The sequence below is a fragment of the Petaurus breviceps genome, unplaced genomic scaffold (genome assembly GCF_028583685.1).
Source record: "Petaurus breviceps papuanus isolate PSGF00001 unplaced genomic scaffold, PetGlider_PUasm1.0 91023, whole genome shotgun sequence".
NCBI lineage: Eukaryota > Metazoa > Chordata > Mammalia > Diprotodontia > Petauridae > Petaurus > Petaurus breviceps.
The window spans coordinates 2087418-2104030 of NW_027187398.1; the positions used below are offsets into that span (position 1 = coordinate 2087418).

At 38.3% G+C, this 16613-nt stretch overlaps 2 protein-coding genes across 8 annotated transcripts in view; both read left to right on the top strand.

The window, feature by feature from the left end:
• INTS2 (integrator complex subunit 2) overlaps positions 1-5307 on the top strand; it is a 48032-nt gene extending 42725 nt beyond the window's left edge. For all 6 annotated transcript variants that reach the window (XM_069078056.1, XM_069078055.1, XM_069078053.1 and 3 more), the window contains 3 exons: positions 1621-1726; positions 3036-3212; positions 3430-5307. In XM_069078056.1, the coding sequence (XP_068934157.1) occupies positions 1621-1726; positions 3036-3212; positions 3430-3599 (453 nt within the window). In that variant the 3' untranslated portion in view covers positions 3600-5307. The remainder of the gene's footprint in view (positions 1-1620; positions 1727-3035; positions 3213-3429) is intronic.
• A 1185-nt stretch (positions 5308-6492) lies between these two features.
• Positions 6493-16613, top strand: part of BRIP1 (BRCA1 interacting DNA helicase 1) — a 240837-nt gene continuing 230716 nt past the window's right edge. Inside the window, exons 1-4 of one of the 2 annotated variants that reach the window (XM_069078100.1) lie at positions 6493-6605; positions 10087-10212; positions 10883-10994; positions 13340-13519. In XM_069078100.1, the coding sequence (XP_068934201.1) occupies positions 10120-10212; positions 10883-10994; positions 13340-13519 (385 nt within the window). In that variant the 5' untranslated portion in view covers positions 6493-6605; positions 10087-10119. Of the gene's footprint in view, positions 6606-10086; positions 10213-10882; positions 10995-13339; positions 13520-16613 lie in introns of those variants that run through there. The other variant, XM_069078101.1, reaches the window with a different exon arrangement.

A 16613-nucleotide genomic window follows, 5' to 3' on the forward strand; every position in this document is an offset into this window, starting at 1 on the left:
TTTGTATTCAAGAACCCTGAAATTCTGTTATCTCTTAGTAATCTTCTAGCTGTCTTTATCTCTCCCTGTGCCTTGCTACTATTAAACCTAGTCTTCTTTTCTATGACCTCCTAATCCTTCCACCTTTTTTGTGCTTTCCTGGGCTGTCACCTCTCTTCTGGCTATACTCTACTTCTTCCCTTTTTAACTCCTTGGAGAAGCAGTTCAAGTCTATAGCTATCTTTTACACTTGAATCCATTGTTTGTTTATCCTGTTGCTATTCATGCTTTGTAGAACCCTACTTGGATTACTATCCTTCTCTTTCAGTTGCATTCAGCTAATGCTGATGTGAGCTGATGGGAAGTCAATTCAATCTCAACTGGGCTCTTTTTGAAGCAAAGCAGGCCTTGTACTCTTCCTTGACTGGTTTCTTTTCATACTTAATGTAGTGCCTTTTCAGATCCCTGTTGTTTTTTTTTTTTTGTGCTTCCCACAGTACTCCTTTTCCCCACCTCAGCTGACGTCTGTCACACTTTACTAAGGAAATTGAGGCTGTTTGCCTTGATTCTCTTTTCTCTTGATCTCCTCATCTCATAGCCTCCTGACCTCTTCCACCACTATCTTTTTCTATATTTCAGGTGCTGATGAAGGGTGAACCTTTTCATCAAAGCTAAGCACTTCACATGTACCCTTGCTATCCCCTTCTGTCTTCTCTAGCAGATTGCCTCCACTATCATCCCCCCCTTCTCTCTTTAATCTCTCCCTATCTACTGTTTCATTCTCTTCTATTCACAAAAATACCCAGTTCTCCCTTATCTTGAAAAAAAACTTTCAAGAGTTCTTACCAACTCCCATTAGCAATCATCCCATATTTCTTTTTCCCTTCTCTGCTAAATACCTTGAAAAAGGCTTTTGATGTTTGGGGCCTTTATTTCCTATCTTCATTCTGTTCTTAAAACTCTCTGTAGTTTGGTTTCCAACTTCATCTCTCAGGTAAAACTCCCAAGTTACCTGATCTCCTAATTGCCAAATCTAATGACACCTTCTCCAACCTTTTTTAAATCTCTCTGGTAGCATTTAACACTGTTGACCACCCTCTCTTCCTGGACATACTCTCCTCTTTTTGGTTTTCATAATAGTAATTTTCCTCCTCCCTGTCTTAATATTCCTTCTTAGTACACTTGGCTACATTTTCAAATCCCATCCTCTAAATGTGGATATCTTCTGAGGCTGTGCCCTTGGTGACCTTATTAACTCCTATGGGTTCAGTTCTCATCTCTTTGCACATGACTCTCAGGCATATCTACCTAGCCCTAGTATCTTTGCATCATGAGCTGCCTGTTGGATATTTTGAACTGGATGCCACATAGGCTTCCCCACTCTGCCAAAGCATTCATGATACAAACAAGGTTAAGCATTCCACGCTGTAGATCCTGTGTTCCTTCTCTGAATGTCTCATTTGTTTGCATCTATTGCACTTGAACACAACTAAGACAAAACACATCTGCCTTAGAGCTCTCTTCTTTGCTATATTATAATAAGATCCTTTAGGAAAGAGATGGTCATCTTTTTTCTCCACAGTGCTTATTTGTTGACTGAATTCCTTTGAGACATTTTAACATTTCACTTTTGCTTTTTAGGTATTTGCTATCCAGTTGCTTTCTTACTTATGTATCCAGTATGCATTACCAAAATCACTGAGTGTGGCTCGATTAGCTATCAATGTCATGGGAACAATGCTGACAGGTATGTTACTGGACATAATTTGATTTGTAAATTTTACTGATTTTAGTAAGATGACTTGAGTTGTTGTAATTGTTACAAATTCACCATTTTACATGATATTTTTAAATGATAGATTTATGATCCTAAAATAATAAAAACACATAGGATCCGTACAGAACATTTTGTTCACAATAACCCTTTGAAGTAGGTAGTGTAAACAATATCCTATTTTACAGATGGGGAAACAGACTTAGGAGGTGAAATGATTTTATGCAGGGTCAAACAGATGTTGTCAGAGTCAGGAATTTGTACCAGAATCTTCTTGACTTTAGTGTTTTTCTACCACACTATGCTACCTCTCTGAAGTTTTGTGTTGTCCTAAATATGATTTATAGTTAGTTTAAAGTTGCTGATTTGATAAGCCATCACAGTGTACCTTGTAATTTGTGAATTAATTTCTGTTATTGATAATGGCTGCTTATATATAAAATAAGTTTTTTTAAGTCACTGTATACCTATCTTGTCTATGGTAGATAATGTCATATTTTTAAGTAAGGATAATGGCTAACTTACCTTCCATATATAATTATCTGTAGCTCTTATAATATACAAGTATCTAGAAACCAAGAACTTAAAAATAATAGCTAATGTCTTATCTCCAATTCATGCCACTTTCTTAGAGAAATTCTAGTGAAATATCACATGCAAAATTAAAGGTTAAAAGTATATTGGGGCGGATAGGTGGTGCAGTGAATAGAGCACTGGCCCTGGAGTCAGGAGAACCTGAGTTCAAATCCGGCCTCAGACACTTAACACAAAAACTAGTCATGTGACCTTGGGCAAGTCGCTTAACCCCAATTGCCCTCCAAAAAGCAAAAAAAAAGTATATTACATGTATCCATAGATTTCATGGGATATTGTATTGTCCCATTTGTACAATTGTATTGGGATATTGTATTGTACCTCATAGTACCAACTAATTTTTACTTTGTAAATTAAAATGATCAACACATTTTTATCACCTTCATTTCTGAATATATCCCTCCTTCTCACACTGCCTAGCAAGCAGTTCCTTGTGTCAAGGGTGAAAAAAGGAAGAGTAAATAAAACACTTTTAACAAAACCAATCAACATATTCTTATCTGAAATTATATGCAGTATTCAATACTCATGGTCTTCTACCTTTTCAGGGACAGGGTGGTGTATTTTTTCAATTCTTCTTTAAGGCAACCATTTTAAGCACAAGAATTATGAGATACTTAAAGCTATGGTTTGAATATTAGCATTCACATTTGCATCTCTTCAAATCTGCATTATTTTCTTTCAACAGTTTTAACTCAGACTAAGCGCTATGCGTTTTTCATGCCAACCCTGCCGAGTTTGGTGTCTTTTTGTCAAGCATTTCCTCCACTGTATGAGGACATTATGTCTTTGTTGATCCAAATAGGACAAGTTTGTGCCTCTGATGTTGCTACACAGACAAGAGATATAGATCCAATTATTACACGTAAGTAATTATCTAGGTCTCTTAAAATTTTTATATCCAAACAAAGTCTAGTTAATCTAAGTAAAGACCAGTTATGTGGTAGAGAGGATTTTTTTTTTTGCATGGTTTAGAATAATAGCCACTGAGGTTTTTTGACAACTCTTGAAGTTCTGTGATTCTTTGAACACAAGATCAGCTTCTTTGTCTTGATTTTTGTTTCTTCTCGTTTTATTTTTAGGTCTTCAGCAACTAAAAGAGAAACGAAGTGGATGGTCTGGAATATGCAAAGACTTAGCTTATATAAATGGAACCAGGGATATAGGAAGTATGGACCCTGATGTACAGCTATGCCAATGTGTTGAAAGCACAATAATTGAAATAATACACATGAGTGTTAGTGGAGTTTAAAAAAGAATTGAATGAAATTGAAGCTGTGTGCAGCATAAACCCACCATGATTCTGCATTTGATAACAGCTGTTATATTGAATGAGAACAGTAGTGTCTTGGAATCACAAAAAAAGACAACATATAACTGAACTCAGACTTGACCTTGCTGAGAATTATGCTTTATATCTTGCCTGTTTTTGGATGAAAGTATATGGATCTAGTTTGCTGGTATGTTTGTCTAGTAGCAGTTGTTAATTGAGCTTCTTTCCGGGGATTTCAGCATCATGTTTAGCTTCTGAAGTGAGCAAAGCATATACCATGTTTTTAATTTTCTTTGAAGTCTTTAAGTAGCCTTAATATTCATTTTGGCTTTCAGCTTGGGACTGAGTGCTACAGTGATGACAAAGAGAAAGAAGAATCAAAGGAAGGGAGAATTCAGGGAAAATCGGGTTAGATAACCCAAATAGAAACCTCAAGGACTTGCAATACAAATAATGCAAGATGAATTCTCATTCTCAAGGATTAGTGTTAAGAAGAATAAGAAAAGCAAATTGCTTTTCTAAGTGATTTCCATGGAATTACAGATGAGGACTTTAAAAATTCTACATATATGCTTCAGTTATTGCTATTATGTGAAGCCATATGTCAGAGGTACTTGAATAATTTGGAATTTTATGATACTGGTTTAAAAGTGTAAACACCTTTTTGCAAAGCAGATCCTGAAAGTTCTAAGTTAGTTTTTAAAAAATGTTTATTTTTATAATGTTAATTAACTTATCTAATGTTTAGAGGGGTATAGTTCAAATATATCTAATTAAACAAAAATGACAGCAATAAAACCCATTGAGTTAGTGATCTCTTGGTTTGTCACTGAGAATTCTGCATTTCAGGAAGTCTTTGGCAAAAAAACTTCTGTGTTTGTGCACCTGTGAACATGTGTGTGCATGTATGCACATACATGTGCACGTACTCATAATAATTGTGATCCTCAGGAAAACTGGGTTGTGGGGAATGTCATCGTAGTAAGTCTTTTTGTAGTTTTATGTGGGTAACTTTCCTTTAAGTTAGATATTCTTATGTGAAGTCAGGGCCCCTCTTCATTTTGTATGCTGAAGAAGTCAGTGTCCAAATTAGAACTAGTTTCTTTGATTTCTTTGGTGCACATGGATGATAAAGTCTTGCACTCTGAACGGACCCCTTTGCTTGTTCATGAAAGTAAATAGAGTGATAAGAGTATCACATTGCAGTAAAGGAATTTAACTTTCCTCTTGGTGTATAGTTATAGCCCATTTCCTTCCTTTGTAAAATGGGATTATATTGTCCTTGCAAATAAGGAGAGTCAAATAAGAATTTTTTTAAGATCCATTAAGTGTATAATATCACATTTCATAATATGTTTATAACTTCTTATATGTGACTTTTGGTTAACAATCCTAGGGTAAAATGAAAGCATTTAAACTTAACAGCATTGCAGGAATTTTCATATTTTTAATTAAACCAGTTTTATATTCCCATAAAGAAACAACTATTGCTGCTTTCTTTTAAAAACTTCAACCTTGGAATAGTTTGGGTGCATTAAGGCTGTCTTTTTCTTGGAGTTCAGAAAAGGTTGAAGTATATTTTCTAACTAAATGAACAATACACATTCCAATCTATTTTTTTCATAGACTACTAGTCAGAACTTGCTGTTACATATTTGTTGATCTGGAAATAAAAGATGTAAATACATTAGCAAATTTTATTATTCATGTATTTTATGTTGAAGTCAAATTTGTCACGATGCAATATAATATTTTCGATTTAAGGAAAAATGTGTGCAACTTTTGAGGTTTATAAACATTCATACTCTTGGTATCAGATGGACTTGAATTTTTCTTTTGTGCATTAATTCAAATTATTTTTGAACCAAGAACTGCACTTCTCAGTATATGTTTATGTCATCCAGTCAATCAGTAAGCATTTATTAAGCACCTACTATATGCTAGGCACTGTTAAGTGCTGGAAATACAGAAAGCAGCAGAAGACAGTCTCAACCCCCAAGGAGCTCACAAGCTAATGGTGTTAGACAACAAGCAAAACAATATATACAAATAAGCTATATACAGGATAAATACGAAATAATTTGAGTACTTGAGGGACACGAAGTATATAATCCAAACCCAAATATAACAAGACCTACACACCGGAAAAGGTTCCAAGTAATGCAGCTATGAATTAGGATAAAGGACTTAATTTCACAGCGAAGGAAGATTGTTTTGAGAATTTATATTTTCGTGCTGGCTGAATGTAGTAAAAAGCCAAGCAAACTGGATTTTTGAGACAGAAAAGCGTACCTTGTTGCTGTTGAAATTACTAGGACTTAAACATTTTTTTGTAGACTGCTTTTGGTACATGCTAACATAATCAGTTGTAGGGCAGCAAACTAAAGCTCAAAAGGAAAGCAGCTTCTTGAGTTTTTGGATCCCTGTCACTGCTTAACAAGAAACTTGCTTTGAGATACCCGTGGCTGTCACTTTACTAACCAGGCTCATACTGCCGCAAAGCTGAGCATCCTCTAACCTTTTTGGTTACCGTCAGCTACCGTAGAGCAGTCAGAATCTCCCAGGATGACCTAGCCAAACTATTTTTGCTCAAGTGCACTAAGGTGAGTCACCTGGTTTCCTAAAGGCGGGCACCGCCAAGTATTGATTTCTTTAATCAAAACGGAATACACTTCCCTCTGCCCTTACCAGGATTGGCTGCCGAGGGTCAGCCTTCTCTTCTTCCGTTCGTCGCGTTTGGTTTGCTGGCAGGTCGTCTTATCTCGCAGCGATTGGCTATATGAGGCCAGCCCCCTAATTTTCGCACTGCCATTGGTTGACTAACTTCGGACGCCCTCCCGGCGATTGGCTATTGCCAGTTCTCGCCGCGGATTGGCGGAGGGATGCGCTGGGGGGCGGGAGGCGGGAAGTACCCGGGAAGATTTGTTTTCTCGGGGTTCAGGGTGAAGTGCTGAGCAACAGACGTGGACTGCTGGCGGAACAGAGGTAATCAAACGAGTCTAGGGGCAGACTGGGTCCCCGAATCATCCTTCCCTCTGGGTACAGAGAGGTTCCGCTGTTAGAGGGCGCCTTCTCTTTCCCTTCTCTTATTCTTCCGGGACGTGCGTGAATCGGACACGGCGAACCTTAGCGCGGTGTTAGCAAGCCAGGTTCTCATTTGCCTCAGACCTCCCAGGGGACACGAGCCGCGTGCATCGCCTCCTCCCCCCGCAGCTCCACGCGTGACGTGGAGGGGATATGAACCCTGGTGGAGGGATTGAAGCGCGAGCACACTCTGGAGCCCTAGTCCCGGGAGAGGGAGGGCAGGCCGCAGAGGGGAAAGAATCAGGGCTTGGAAAAAAAAAGGGGGCTGGGAGGGGGGGTGGAAGAAGTAAAAAGAGTGAGGGAGGGGGGTGGGAAATGAAGGAGAGGAAAGAGAGGTTCTGAAGGTGGAGGGAAGGGAGATGATGGGGCGTCACCAGGACTTTGCCCCTGGGACCTGCCTCATTGTTTTATTCAATTCAACCCACTTTTATGAAGCCCTTTTATGTAGGCTTAGCCTTAGGGAGAGGTGACCTGGGAGGCAGGAAGACTTGAAACTGTCGCCAGTGTGGACCAGGCTCCTGACACCCTGACCATGGGTTTACACCAGTTAGCTGCTGATCTAAATCAGTGGAGGAAGTTCTCATCCCTGCACATGAAATCACAGAGGTGGGGTTCTTCCCCCCACCCCTAAAAAATCACCAATGAAAAAACATTTCATTGAAACATCTTCTAATTGTTAGGAAAGGCTGGTACTATGCTAGGGCCTGGACTACAGGGAAGTGAGAGAGTCTTTGCTTTTTAAAGAGCTTGCTGTCGACTGGGAGGATACTACAGGTTCACAGATAAGTAAATTCAAAGTAAATATGTTGTAGGGTAGAGAGTATGTCACTAATATCTGTGGAGTTCAGGGGATAAAAACCTCTTGAAGGAGTGGCACTGGACCGCAGTCTTGAAGGGAGCTAGGGGTTCCAAATGCTGGAATTGAAGGAGATCATTCCAAGTATAGGGTAAAGACAGGATGCCAGATGGAATGGCTTGTATGAAGGAACAGCAAGTAGACCAGTTTGGATCATATCTACAGTGGTTGGGGAAGAGTAGTTGGGGGGAGTAGAAACAAGGCTGGAAAAATAGGCCCGAATCATATTGTGAAGGACTCCAAATGCCAGTATTTTATTTTTGTTGCATTGGGGAGCCACTGAAACTTTTCAAGAAGGGAATGACATGATCAAACCTGCACTTTAGAGATTCTGATTTGGCATTGATATGGAGATTGGATTAGCTTGGGGAGAGAATGAAGGTGGGGAGACCCATTTGGAAGCTATAGTACCGTAATATGGACAGCAGGTGATGAAGGCCTGGATTAGAATAGCTGTGGTGTGATTAGAGAGAAGAGAGTGGAATGAATGGACACTGAAAATCTAGAGAGGAAGGCAAGTAAAGTAAGAGGTAAAATTGACAGGTGGTGGCATCAGAGTAGATATGGGGGGGAGTGAGAGAAAAGAATTAAAGATCAACTTGTATTTATTGATCAGTAAGCATTTATTAAACACTTACCATATCCCAGGCTCTGTTAGGCTTGGGGGTACAAATTTAAAATGAAATAGTTTCTCAAAGAACTTATGTTCTGTTGGGGGAGACAACATATACTGGAAGCAAGGGTAGTATTGTAGCAATATGGAAAAATAAAAGAATTCTATACATTGATTAAAAAGAACAAAAATTTTCATTGGATTTATTGATCCTTTTTTAAACTAACAATATTTGAACACTCTGAATACAATTATTTTGTATTTCATCATTGTCTAAAATCTAACATCATTAAAAGAATATAAGAAATAGTGCTTTAAGAAATATTTTCCAGGATTTACTCTTTCAGTAGTGGAGGATCTGCTTAATTTATAGGATAGATTCTCCTGGAGGTTGGGAACCCCAGTTTCAAGGTACTCAAAGCATCCTTGCCCCTTAAAGTATATAGATCATGAGTGCCTACTACTATATTTACCTTTTAGTATTTAACCAGGTGACACAATTCAAAGTAAACGCACTTGTAGAAATGGCACAGTGTTACAACAAAAGATCTGCCACTGGTCCACATTTTCCCATAAATACACCTAGCATCAGTAGACAGAGTAGACATATAGAGGTGAGGAAGAGAGATGCACACACATAGGGAAAGTGTGGAGCCAAATTGAAGGAGCACTGGAGCGTACACATAAGGAACTGGTGGCCAAAGCTGTGTCAGGAGGATCAACTCATATCTTTGATGTTGCTGTGGTGTAGGGCCACTAATACCTCGTACTGTTTTTGCTGACTTTAGGCTCTAATGCCATTCTGCCTTTTTGGCTGGGTGATAATCCTTTGTGAGGGATCATCTCCAAAGAGCAGGATATTTGAGGACATTTCTCTAGAATAGCGATTCTTTACCTTTTTTTTGGAATGGACTCTGGTAGTCTGGATCTGTGGATCCCTTATGATTTTTAAGTGTATAAAATAAAATACATAGGATTCCAAAGGCGACTAATTATGTTGAAATACGGTTATCAGAATATTTAAGGAAAAAAAAACTGTTCACAGAGCATCAGGTTAAGAATCCTTGCTCTAGAGATTATTCAGTGTTTGGAACTCTTGAAATCAGGGATGGGGAAACTCTCATGGTTGGCATTGTCTTGGAAATCTCCTTTCTCTGATAGAAGGCTAGAGTCCAAGATTATGGTGTCTAGGGAATTCACAGAAGGTTGGGGTTCAGGAAGCAATGTCTTTGAATTCTCCTCTCTGGCTGCATGCCAATATAGTGTTTGACCATAGGCTTTTGTTACCTGTTGCTATGACTGCTTCTGGAAGAGATGCCAAGGAAAAGGGGAAAAGTAAGTTTTCAGAAACCAAGGAGATCTTCAGGAGCTGAGTTTCATACATTTTAGGGCTAGAAGGGATCTTAGAAATACCTTTTTGTGATTTGACAGAGGTCTTTGAGAGTTTCTTTACTGAACTAACTCAGCAATCTGAGGCTGACCTGGCAATTACCCTCTCTGAATTTCACCATGCCATTCCCTTTTCCACTCTCTACAAAATACTTTGCCAGTTATTATAAAGTTTGTGTGATCTACCTTTTAAGAATCCAGTGTTACCAAATCAGATGAAGGAGCAGGAATTCAGTGTGCCTGACCAGCAAATTGGAGAGGCAGTATTGTAAAGGAGAGCTAGGTCTAGTGTCAGAAGACCTAGTTTCAAATATCAGCCTTAATATCTTAATATTTGTGTGACCCATGGCAAATCACTTAGCCTTTCTGGGCCTCAGTTTCCTCATCTGTCAAATGAGTATTCTGAGATTCCTTTTGTGATCCTATGCAATTTCCATCTTTTATTTTTGCTTAGGTCAGTGCCTTTCAAAGTCTTGGGGGTTTTGTTTTAGTGTTTTACTATTCATTTAAATTTTGTCTTGCAGGAAGGAATCTGAAACAAGCAAAAAAAAATCACAATGTCTTCAACACTATCTGAGTACATTATTGGTGGAGTGAAGATTCACTTCCCTTGTAAAGCTTACCCATCACAACTTGCTATGATGAATTCTGTAAGTAGTTTCCAGAAGACCATTTACATTGTCATTAGAGTGAAGATACTCACAATACACACTGCACATGAGAATTCTATTAAAATATTCTACTTCAGCTTTATATAGAGAGTAATCAGATCAAGAATGGTTCCTGAATTATTAGGAAGAACATGGGGGAAAAAAAGTCAGTCAATCAATAAACATTTCTTTTTTGGAAGGGGGAAGGCAGGACAATTGGGGTTAAGTGACTTGCCCAAGGTAACACAGTAACTTCAGTAAACATTTTTAAAGTGCCTTCTGTGTGCCAGGCACTGTGCTAAGTACTAATCATTGAGGGAAACAATTGTGATCACCACTAAGATATAGCTGTGATGGTACTGGGTCTAGGACTGTGAAAGTGCTTTTTGTAAAAAATGGTTTTTGAATAAGGGCTTCTATTTGTTTTATAGAATATGTTGCTTTCAACAATCTACTCTGCCATGTATTGCAAAGAATATAATTTTCTACTATTAGTTTTTATTGGAAGCACATCCATCGGGTAAAAGATGATCAAACCTCCTGCTCTATTGCACACATTACTTTCTCACCTGGTTCTTCATTTCTTACTTGCTGTTCAATTGCCATTTTTGATGTAGGCAGGATCCAGTGAGCTAACATAAGTTGATAATGTCATTTTTTGTATCCATAGATTGTTAGAGGATTAAACAGTAAGCAGCACTGTTTGTTGGAGAGCCCCACAGGAAGTGGGAAAAGCTTAGCCTTACTTTGTTCTGCCTTGGCATGGCAGCAGTCTCTTACTGGTGAGTAGTTTATAGATAGCTTCCAGACCCCTTATCAACTTCTGAGTGACAACACAGAGGCAAAATGCTGGAGTGGAAACAGCTGTGGTGTTTGGATTCCGAAGACCCGCATTCATGTTGTGGTTTTTACATTTACTTGTGACTTTGGGCAAGTTCCTCCACTTTAGGTTCCTCGTGAGTACCACATAAAACAAAGTTACAGAAGGGAGTTGTCATTATTAATGTTATTATTCTTCTTCATGATGATGAGGAGGAGGATCACTGTTACTAACACTAGCAGTGACAATGTTCTCTAAAACTAATAGGGAATGGAGGAGTTGTAGTCTTTATTGACAGAAGGGGACACCCATATGGATGAAATTGTGGATCCTTGGAAGTATTGAAGAAATAAAAATAAGGAACTATTTTTTATCTAGAGCAGGCCTGTACAACCTGTGGTCTGCCAAAGGATTTCAGGTGACCTGTGAAACTTGAAGGCCTGAGAATGAACTAGAAATGAGGTGATCTGATTAACTCGTTTACAAAGAGTAGCAGTATATCAGATGTACATGATGTGCGTCATGTACTGTATGTAGGTTGTCATTATACAGACAGAAAACTATTACTGAAATCATCTTTTTGATTATTTAGAGGGTATAGCATGATCTTTCAGTGCTTCCAAGTTTCCATCATGAAGATGAATTATCACTGAATGCTAATATAGATGGAGAAGGTATAGGAGATTAAATCTGTACTGACCCTAAGATATATGTCACACCCCGGAAATGTTATTTTTGGAAATAAATCCTCACACTGCTTATTTATAATCTCCTTTCTCATAAAAGTAAGATGTGATATATGATTCTAAATCTTCTCCACCCCAATAAATAAATAATTCTACTTGAGTTTCCTGATTGTAGTATTCCAAAGGACGAAAAAAGTTTATGGTAGTAATACTTGTGGTCTATAGGTAACTTTAGAAGACTAGTTTCAAGAATGGATTAATGACTCTTCTCATAGCAAAGTTAGAAGATTTTGGCTCAAGTTGTAGCTCTGTCACATTTACTGGTAGCTTTGGGCAAGTGACTCTCTGAGCAAAAGTTTTCTCATTTAACTAAATTCAGAAAACATTTGTTAAATTCCTCTTATGTGTAATATACAGTGGTAGCCACCTGGGTATACAGATATGAAGCAAGACAATTGTCCTCTTAAAATCACGTAGAAGAGATGATTTCTCAAGTGATGTATTTAGGCATGAAAATATTAATGGCTTTATTGAATTTAAATAGTGATTAAAATGTCTTTTGGTTTACCTGAGATCTGTTGTTTTTTTAAGATTCAAATGACTGCTGATCATAATGTACAATGTGTTAATGAAAATTCCAGTGTGTTTAGAATACCACATTTGAAATGCTTGTTAAAACATGTTAAAAGCATGTTAAAACAATTTTATGCAAAAGGAAGAGCTTAATGTGTAGGGATGGTTTCACTCTTCCTGTGGCTTACATCATTATTTAATATTTATCAGACATGCACAGACGTGTTAACTGCTGTTATCAAAATCACATTTTTATTTGGTTGTAGAAATATCATCAGTTAAGAAAGTACTATTGGGGGCAGCTAGGTGGCGCAGTAAACAGAACACCGGTCCTGGAGTCAGGAGGACCTGAGTTCAAATTTGGCCTCAGACACTTGACACACTTACTAGCTGTGTTATTTTGGGCAAGTCACTTAACCCCAATTGCCCTCCAGAAGGCAAAAAAAAAAAAAGTACTATTATAGATATTTGCTCCAATTTCTCTTCTTGCTTTCATTTTCAGCAAGTGAGAAATCTGATTTTATGTTTTAACTTTTTTTAACATGTGCCAACTTTTGATTTATTGGATTGCATTGAATTTAGTAAATGGAACAGACCTTTTTTGCAGAAATTTTTATTTGTTTGTGAGTTATCTTTTCTTCATTGATGGGTAGAATCATTGGCAGGTATTGTGTATATATATATATATATTTTTTTTTTTTTTTAAGCAATTGGGGTTAAGTAACTTGCTCAAGGTTACCCGGCCAGTTATTTCTGGGTGTGGTGCCGAGTGTCTGAGCCCAGGATTCGATCTCCAGGTCGTCCCAACACTGGAACCGGTGCTCTTACTCGCTGAGCCACCTGGCCGCCCCTAAGCAATTGGGGTTAAGTAACTTGCTCAAGGTTACACGGCCAGGTGTTTCTGGGTGGGTGCTAAGTATCTGAGCCCGGGATTCGATCTCCAGGTCTTCTCAACACTGGAGCTGGTGCTCTTACTCGCTGTGCTACCTGGCCGCCCCAGTGTGTATATATATTTTTAAAATACAGGTGTTATTTTTTTCATTTTTAGAAAAGCCAGGAGAGGAGGACTTGAATAAAAAGATTCAAGTACCCTTGCCATGTTGTTGTACGTGCCATTTGCACAATCCCACTAATGATATGAGTGTTAATGTGAACCAAGGAGCCTCATGTTCTTTCACCAGTCCAGTCATGACATCTTCCATGAAAAATGAAACCTCAAATTGCCAAGGTAATTTTTTGTCTATTACCATTAGTATCTGTTTTGGGGGCTTTATTTAGCTAATACTGCTTTTTAAAAGTTCAGATAGCTTTCAGAGAGGCAGTAAAGGGAAAGAAAGGATTCTTTACAATGGGATCATGGAAGGCAATTGTGGGTTCATATGCTGCCTTGATAAGTTTTTTTCCTGTCACCCTTTTCCATAAATAGCTCATTCTTCATCAGTCTTCCTTTTCTTCCCAATTCCTGCTCTCATAGCATGGGGCTTCTATATATGTATATATAGACTATAATATACTTTATATTTATATATATATCTATATATAAAGAGAGAGAGAATTCCTCAAACAGCCTAATCTCCCAGTACCTTAACCTACTTATTTTCCATGACCTACTCCTTCCTCACACCTCATCTATACACAGATGCTCATCCCTTGATCTTGCCATCTCCCACAGATTTTCTACTTCCATGTTTATTAACTCTAAAATTCCTTTATCTGGTCACATTCTTTTTTGTCATTCCATTTTCTCCTCTTCTTTATAACCTCTAGTTCTGTTCATCTTTACCATGATCTCTAGTCCCTCTACCCCTCACTTCTTTTTCAGACCATTACTTCTGTACTGTTTAAACCATCCTCCTTTCCCCATCTTGACCCCTTGATGAACCAGTTCAACTCTGCACCATCTTCTTCTCTCAAGTCCCTTTCTTCCCTTTACCAGTCACCAACCTTCCTTGTTATAATGTTAATGGAATATAACATTTTCTCTGTCCATTAATAGGCCTCACATGGAGCCCATTAAGGGAAGCTTGCTTAGGGCAGGTTTGCTTGTAGGAAGGCTTTCACACCTTTTGTTAATTTCTAATTAGGCATTGAGTCATGAAGGTTGTGATGCCCTCTGGCTCTAAAAAGGTATATATACTATAAGGTCATCATTTTGCTTTGAGACTCACTCTTTGAAAGTGTTCTTGTGATTTGACCAGATGAGACTCTGCATAGCTGTTAAGGAGTCCCCAGCTTTGAAAAATCCTGATGTTTGTGCTTCTCTCTCTGGTAACTATGTATGTATTGCCTTGGTCAGATAGTTGGATCTGTCTGTTGATCTGTGCTAATTTCTCAGACAGTTAGAACCCCTGTATGTTGGTCTTTATTTCTCCACTTATATTTTCTTTGTTTGGATTTTCTCTGAAGTTCAGGGTGCTGACTTTTCCCCTGAACTAATGAATGTAATTAAAAAAGATTGTTGACCCGTTTCCTAATAAAGCAGATCTAGGAACCTGTGCTAGCAGCCATCCTGGGTGTGTCAGTGTGGTTGCTGCTACTCCTGTTAATCCCCAGCTTTGTATTTCTCTAACCATCTGCTACCTTCATTCTTATTTGTGTGCTATTGAACAAAGCTAAGAGGTTCCGCTTTTCCTCTGCTTCTTGTTTTCCTATCACTCAGATGCCTTCCTCCATGATCTTCTGCTTTACCCTCATTTCACGTGAAGAGGTGACTCTTCTTGCCAAGGCTAGCCCCTCTACATGCAGAAGTGACTCCATTCCATCCTGTCTTCCCCAGCAGATCGCCCCGTCTATTATCTCTACTGTCTCAGTAATCTCCACTCTTCCTTTCTGCTGACTGCTTCCATACTGTCTGCAAATGTGTCCACATCTCTTCCATCCTCAAAAAACCCATACTTTTTCAATACTTCTCTACCATCTGTCATCCTATATCTCTTCTTTTTTTCATGACTGAACTCCTTGAGAAGGTCATATATAATTGGTGCCTCTGCTTCTTTTTCTCTCACTCTCTTAATTCTGTGCAATCTGGCTCCTGACCTCATCATTTGATTAAAACCACTGACTTCTTCTCTATCCTCATCCTTCTTGACTTCTTTATGGCCTTTGACACTGTTGATCACCCTTGTCTTTAGGATATTGTGTTTTCTCTTAGCTTTGCTAACATTGATCTCTCGGTTCTCCTCCTTTCTTAGTCTCCTTTGCTGGATCTTCATTCAGGTTGCTTCAGCTAGCTGTAGGTATCTTCCAAGGTTCTCTCCGAAGCTTTCTTCTCTTCCCACTTAATATCGTTTCTCTTGATGATCTCATCTGCTCCCATGGATTCAGTTATACTCTCTCTTCAGATGATTTTTAGATCTATTTATCCAGCCCTATCCACTCTCCTGACTTCCAGTTTGCATCTCCAACTTCCTATTAGACCTCTTGAACTGAATGTTCTATAGCCATCTTAAACTCAACATATCCAAAATTGAACTTATTATATTTTCCCCCAAACTTTTCCCTTTTTCTGACTTCCCTATTACTGTCAATGACATGGCTGACTTCCAGTTACCCATTCTCAAAACATAAGTATTATCCTCCACATTTCACTTTCTCTTACTCCTTGACTTTGAAGATACTTCATTATATTGCCTTTTTCCTATCTCCAGCATCATTCCTTTTCTGTCTCTGTCAGTGTCTCCTTTTCTTGCTTCCTAAATATGCTCAGTTTTTTTCCTTTTTTCTGCCAAGTTTATGACCTTGACACTCATTCATTCCCACATCTTTAAGCCAGCAGGGTTCTTAACTTGAGGGCTCATGATTTTTTGAAAAAAAAGTTTAATAACTGTATTTTAATATAATTAATAAAATTAGTTTACTTATAACACAAAGGAAAAATATTTTGCTTTTTTTTTTTTTGCATTTTGGAGGGCAATTGAAGTGAAGTGACTTGCCCAAGGTCACATGGCTAGTTTTTGTGTTAAGTGTCTGAGAGCGGATTTGAACTCAGGTCCTCCCAACTCTAGGGTCGGTGCTCTATTCACTGCACCACCTAGCTGTCCCTAAAATATTTTATTTTTAACATTTAAAACAAAATTCTAAGAAGGGGTAGATAAGCTTCACTAGATTACCAAAGGAATTCATGACACATAGAAAGTTAAGAAACCTTGAACTAACCTCTATTTCTAGTCCTTAATTCTCAGGTTTCATGCTTATATTTCAAATCCCTTGCTGGACCAGGTTGATAGCCTATTATCATCTCAGGTCCCAAACTGAACTAATCATATTCCTTTCATGGCTCCCATACTTGTTTGTTTTCTGGACTTCTTTCTTTCTTTTAATCG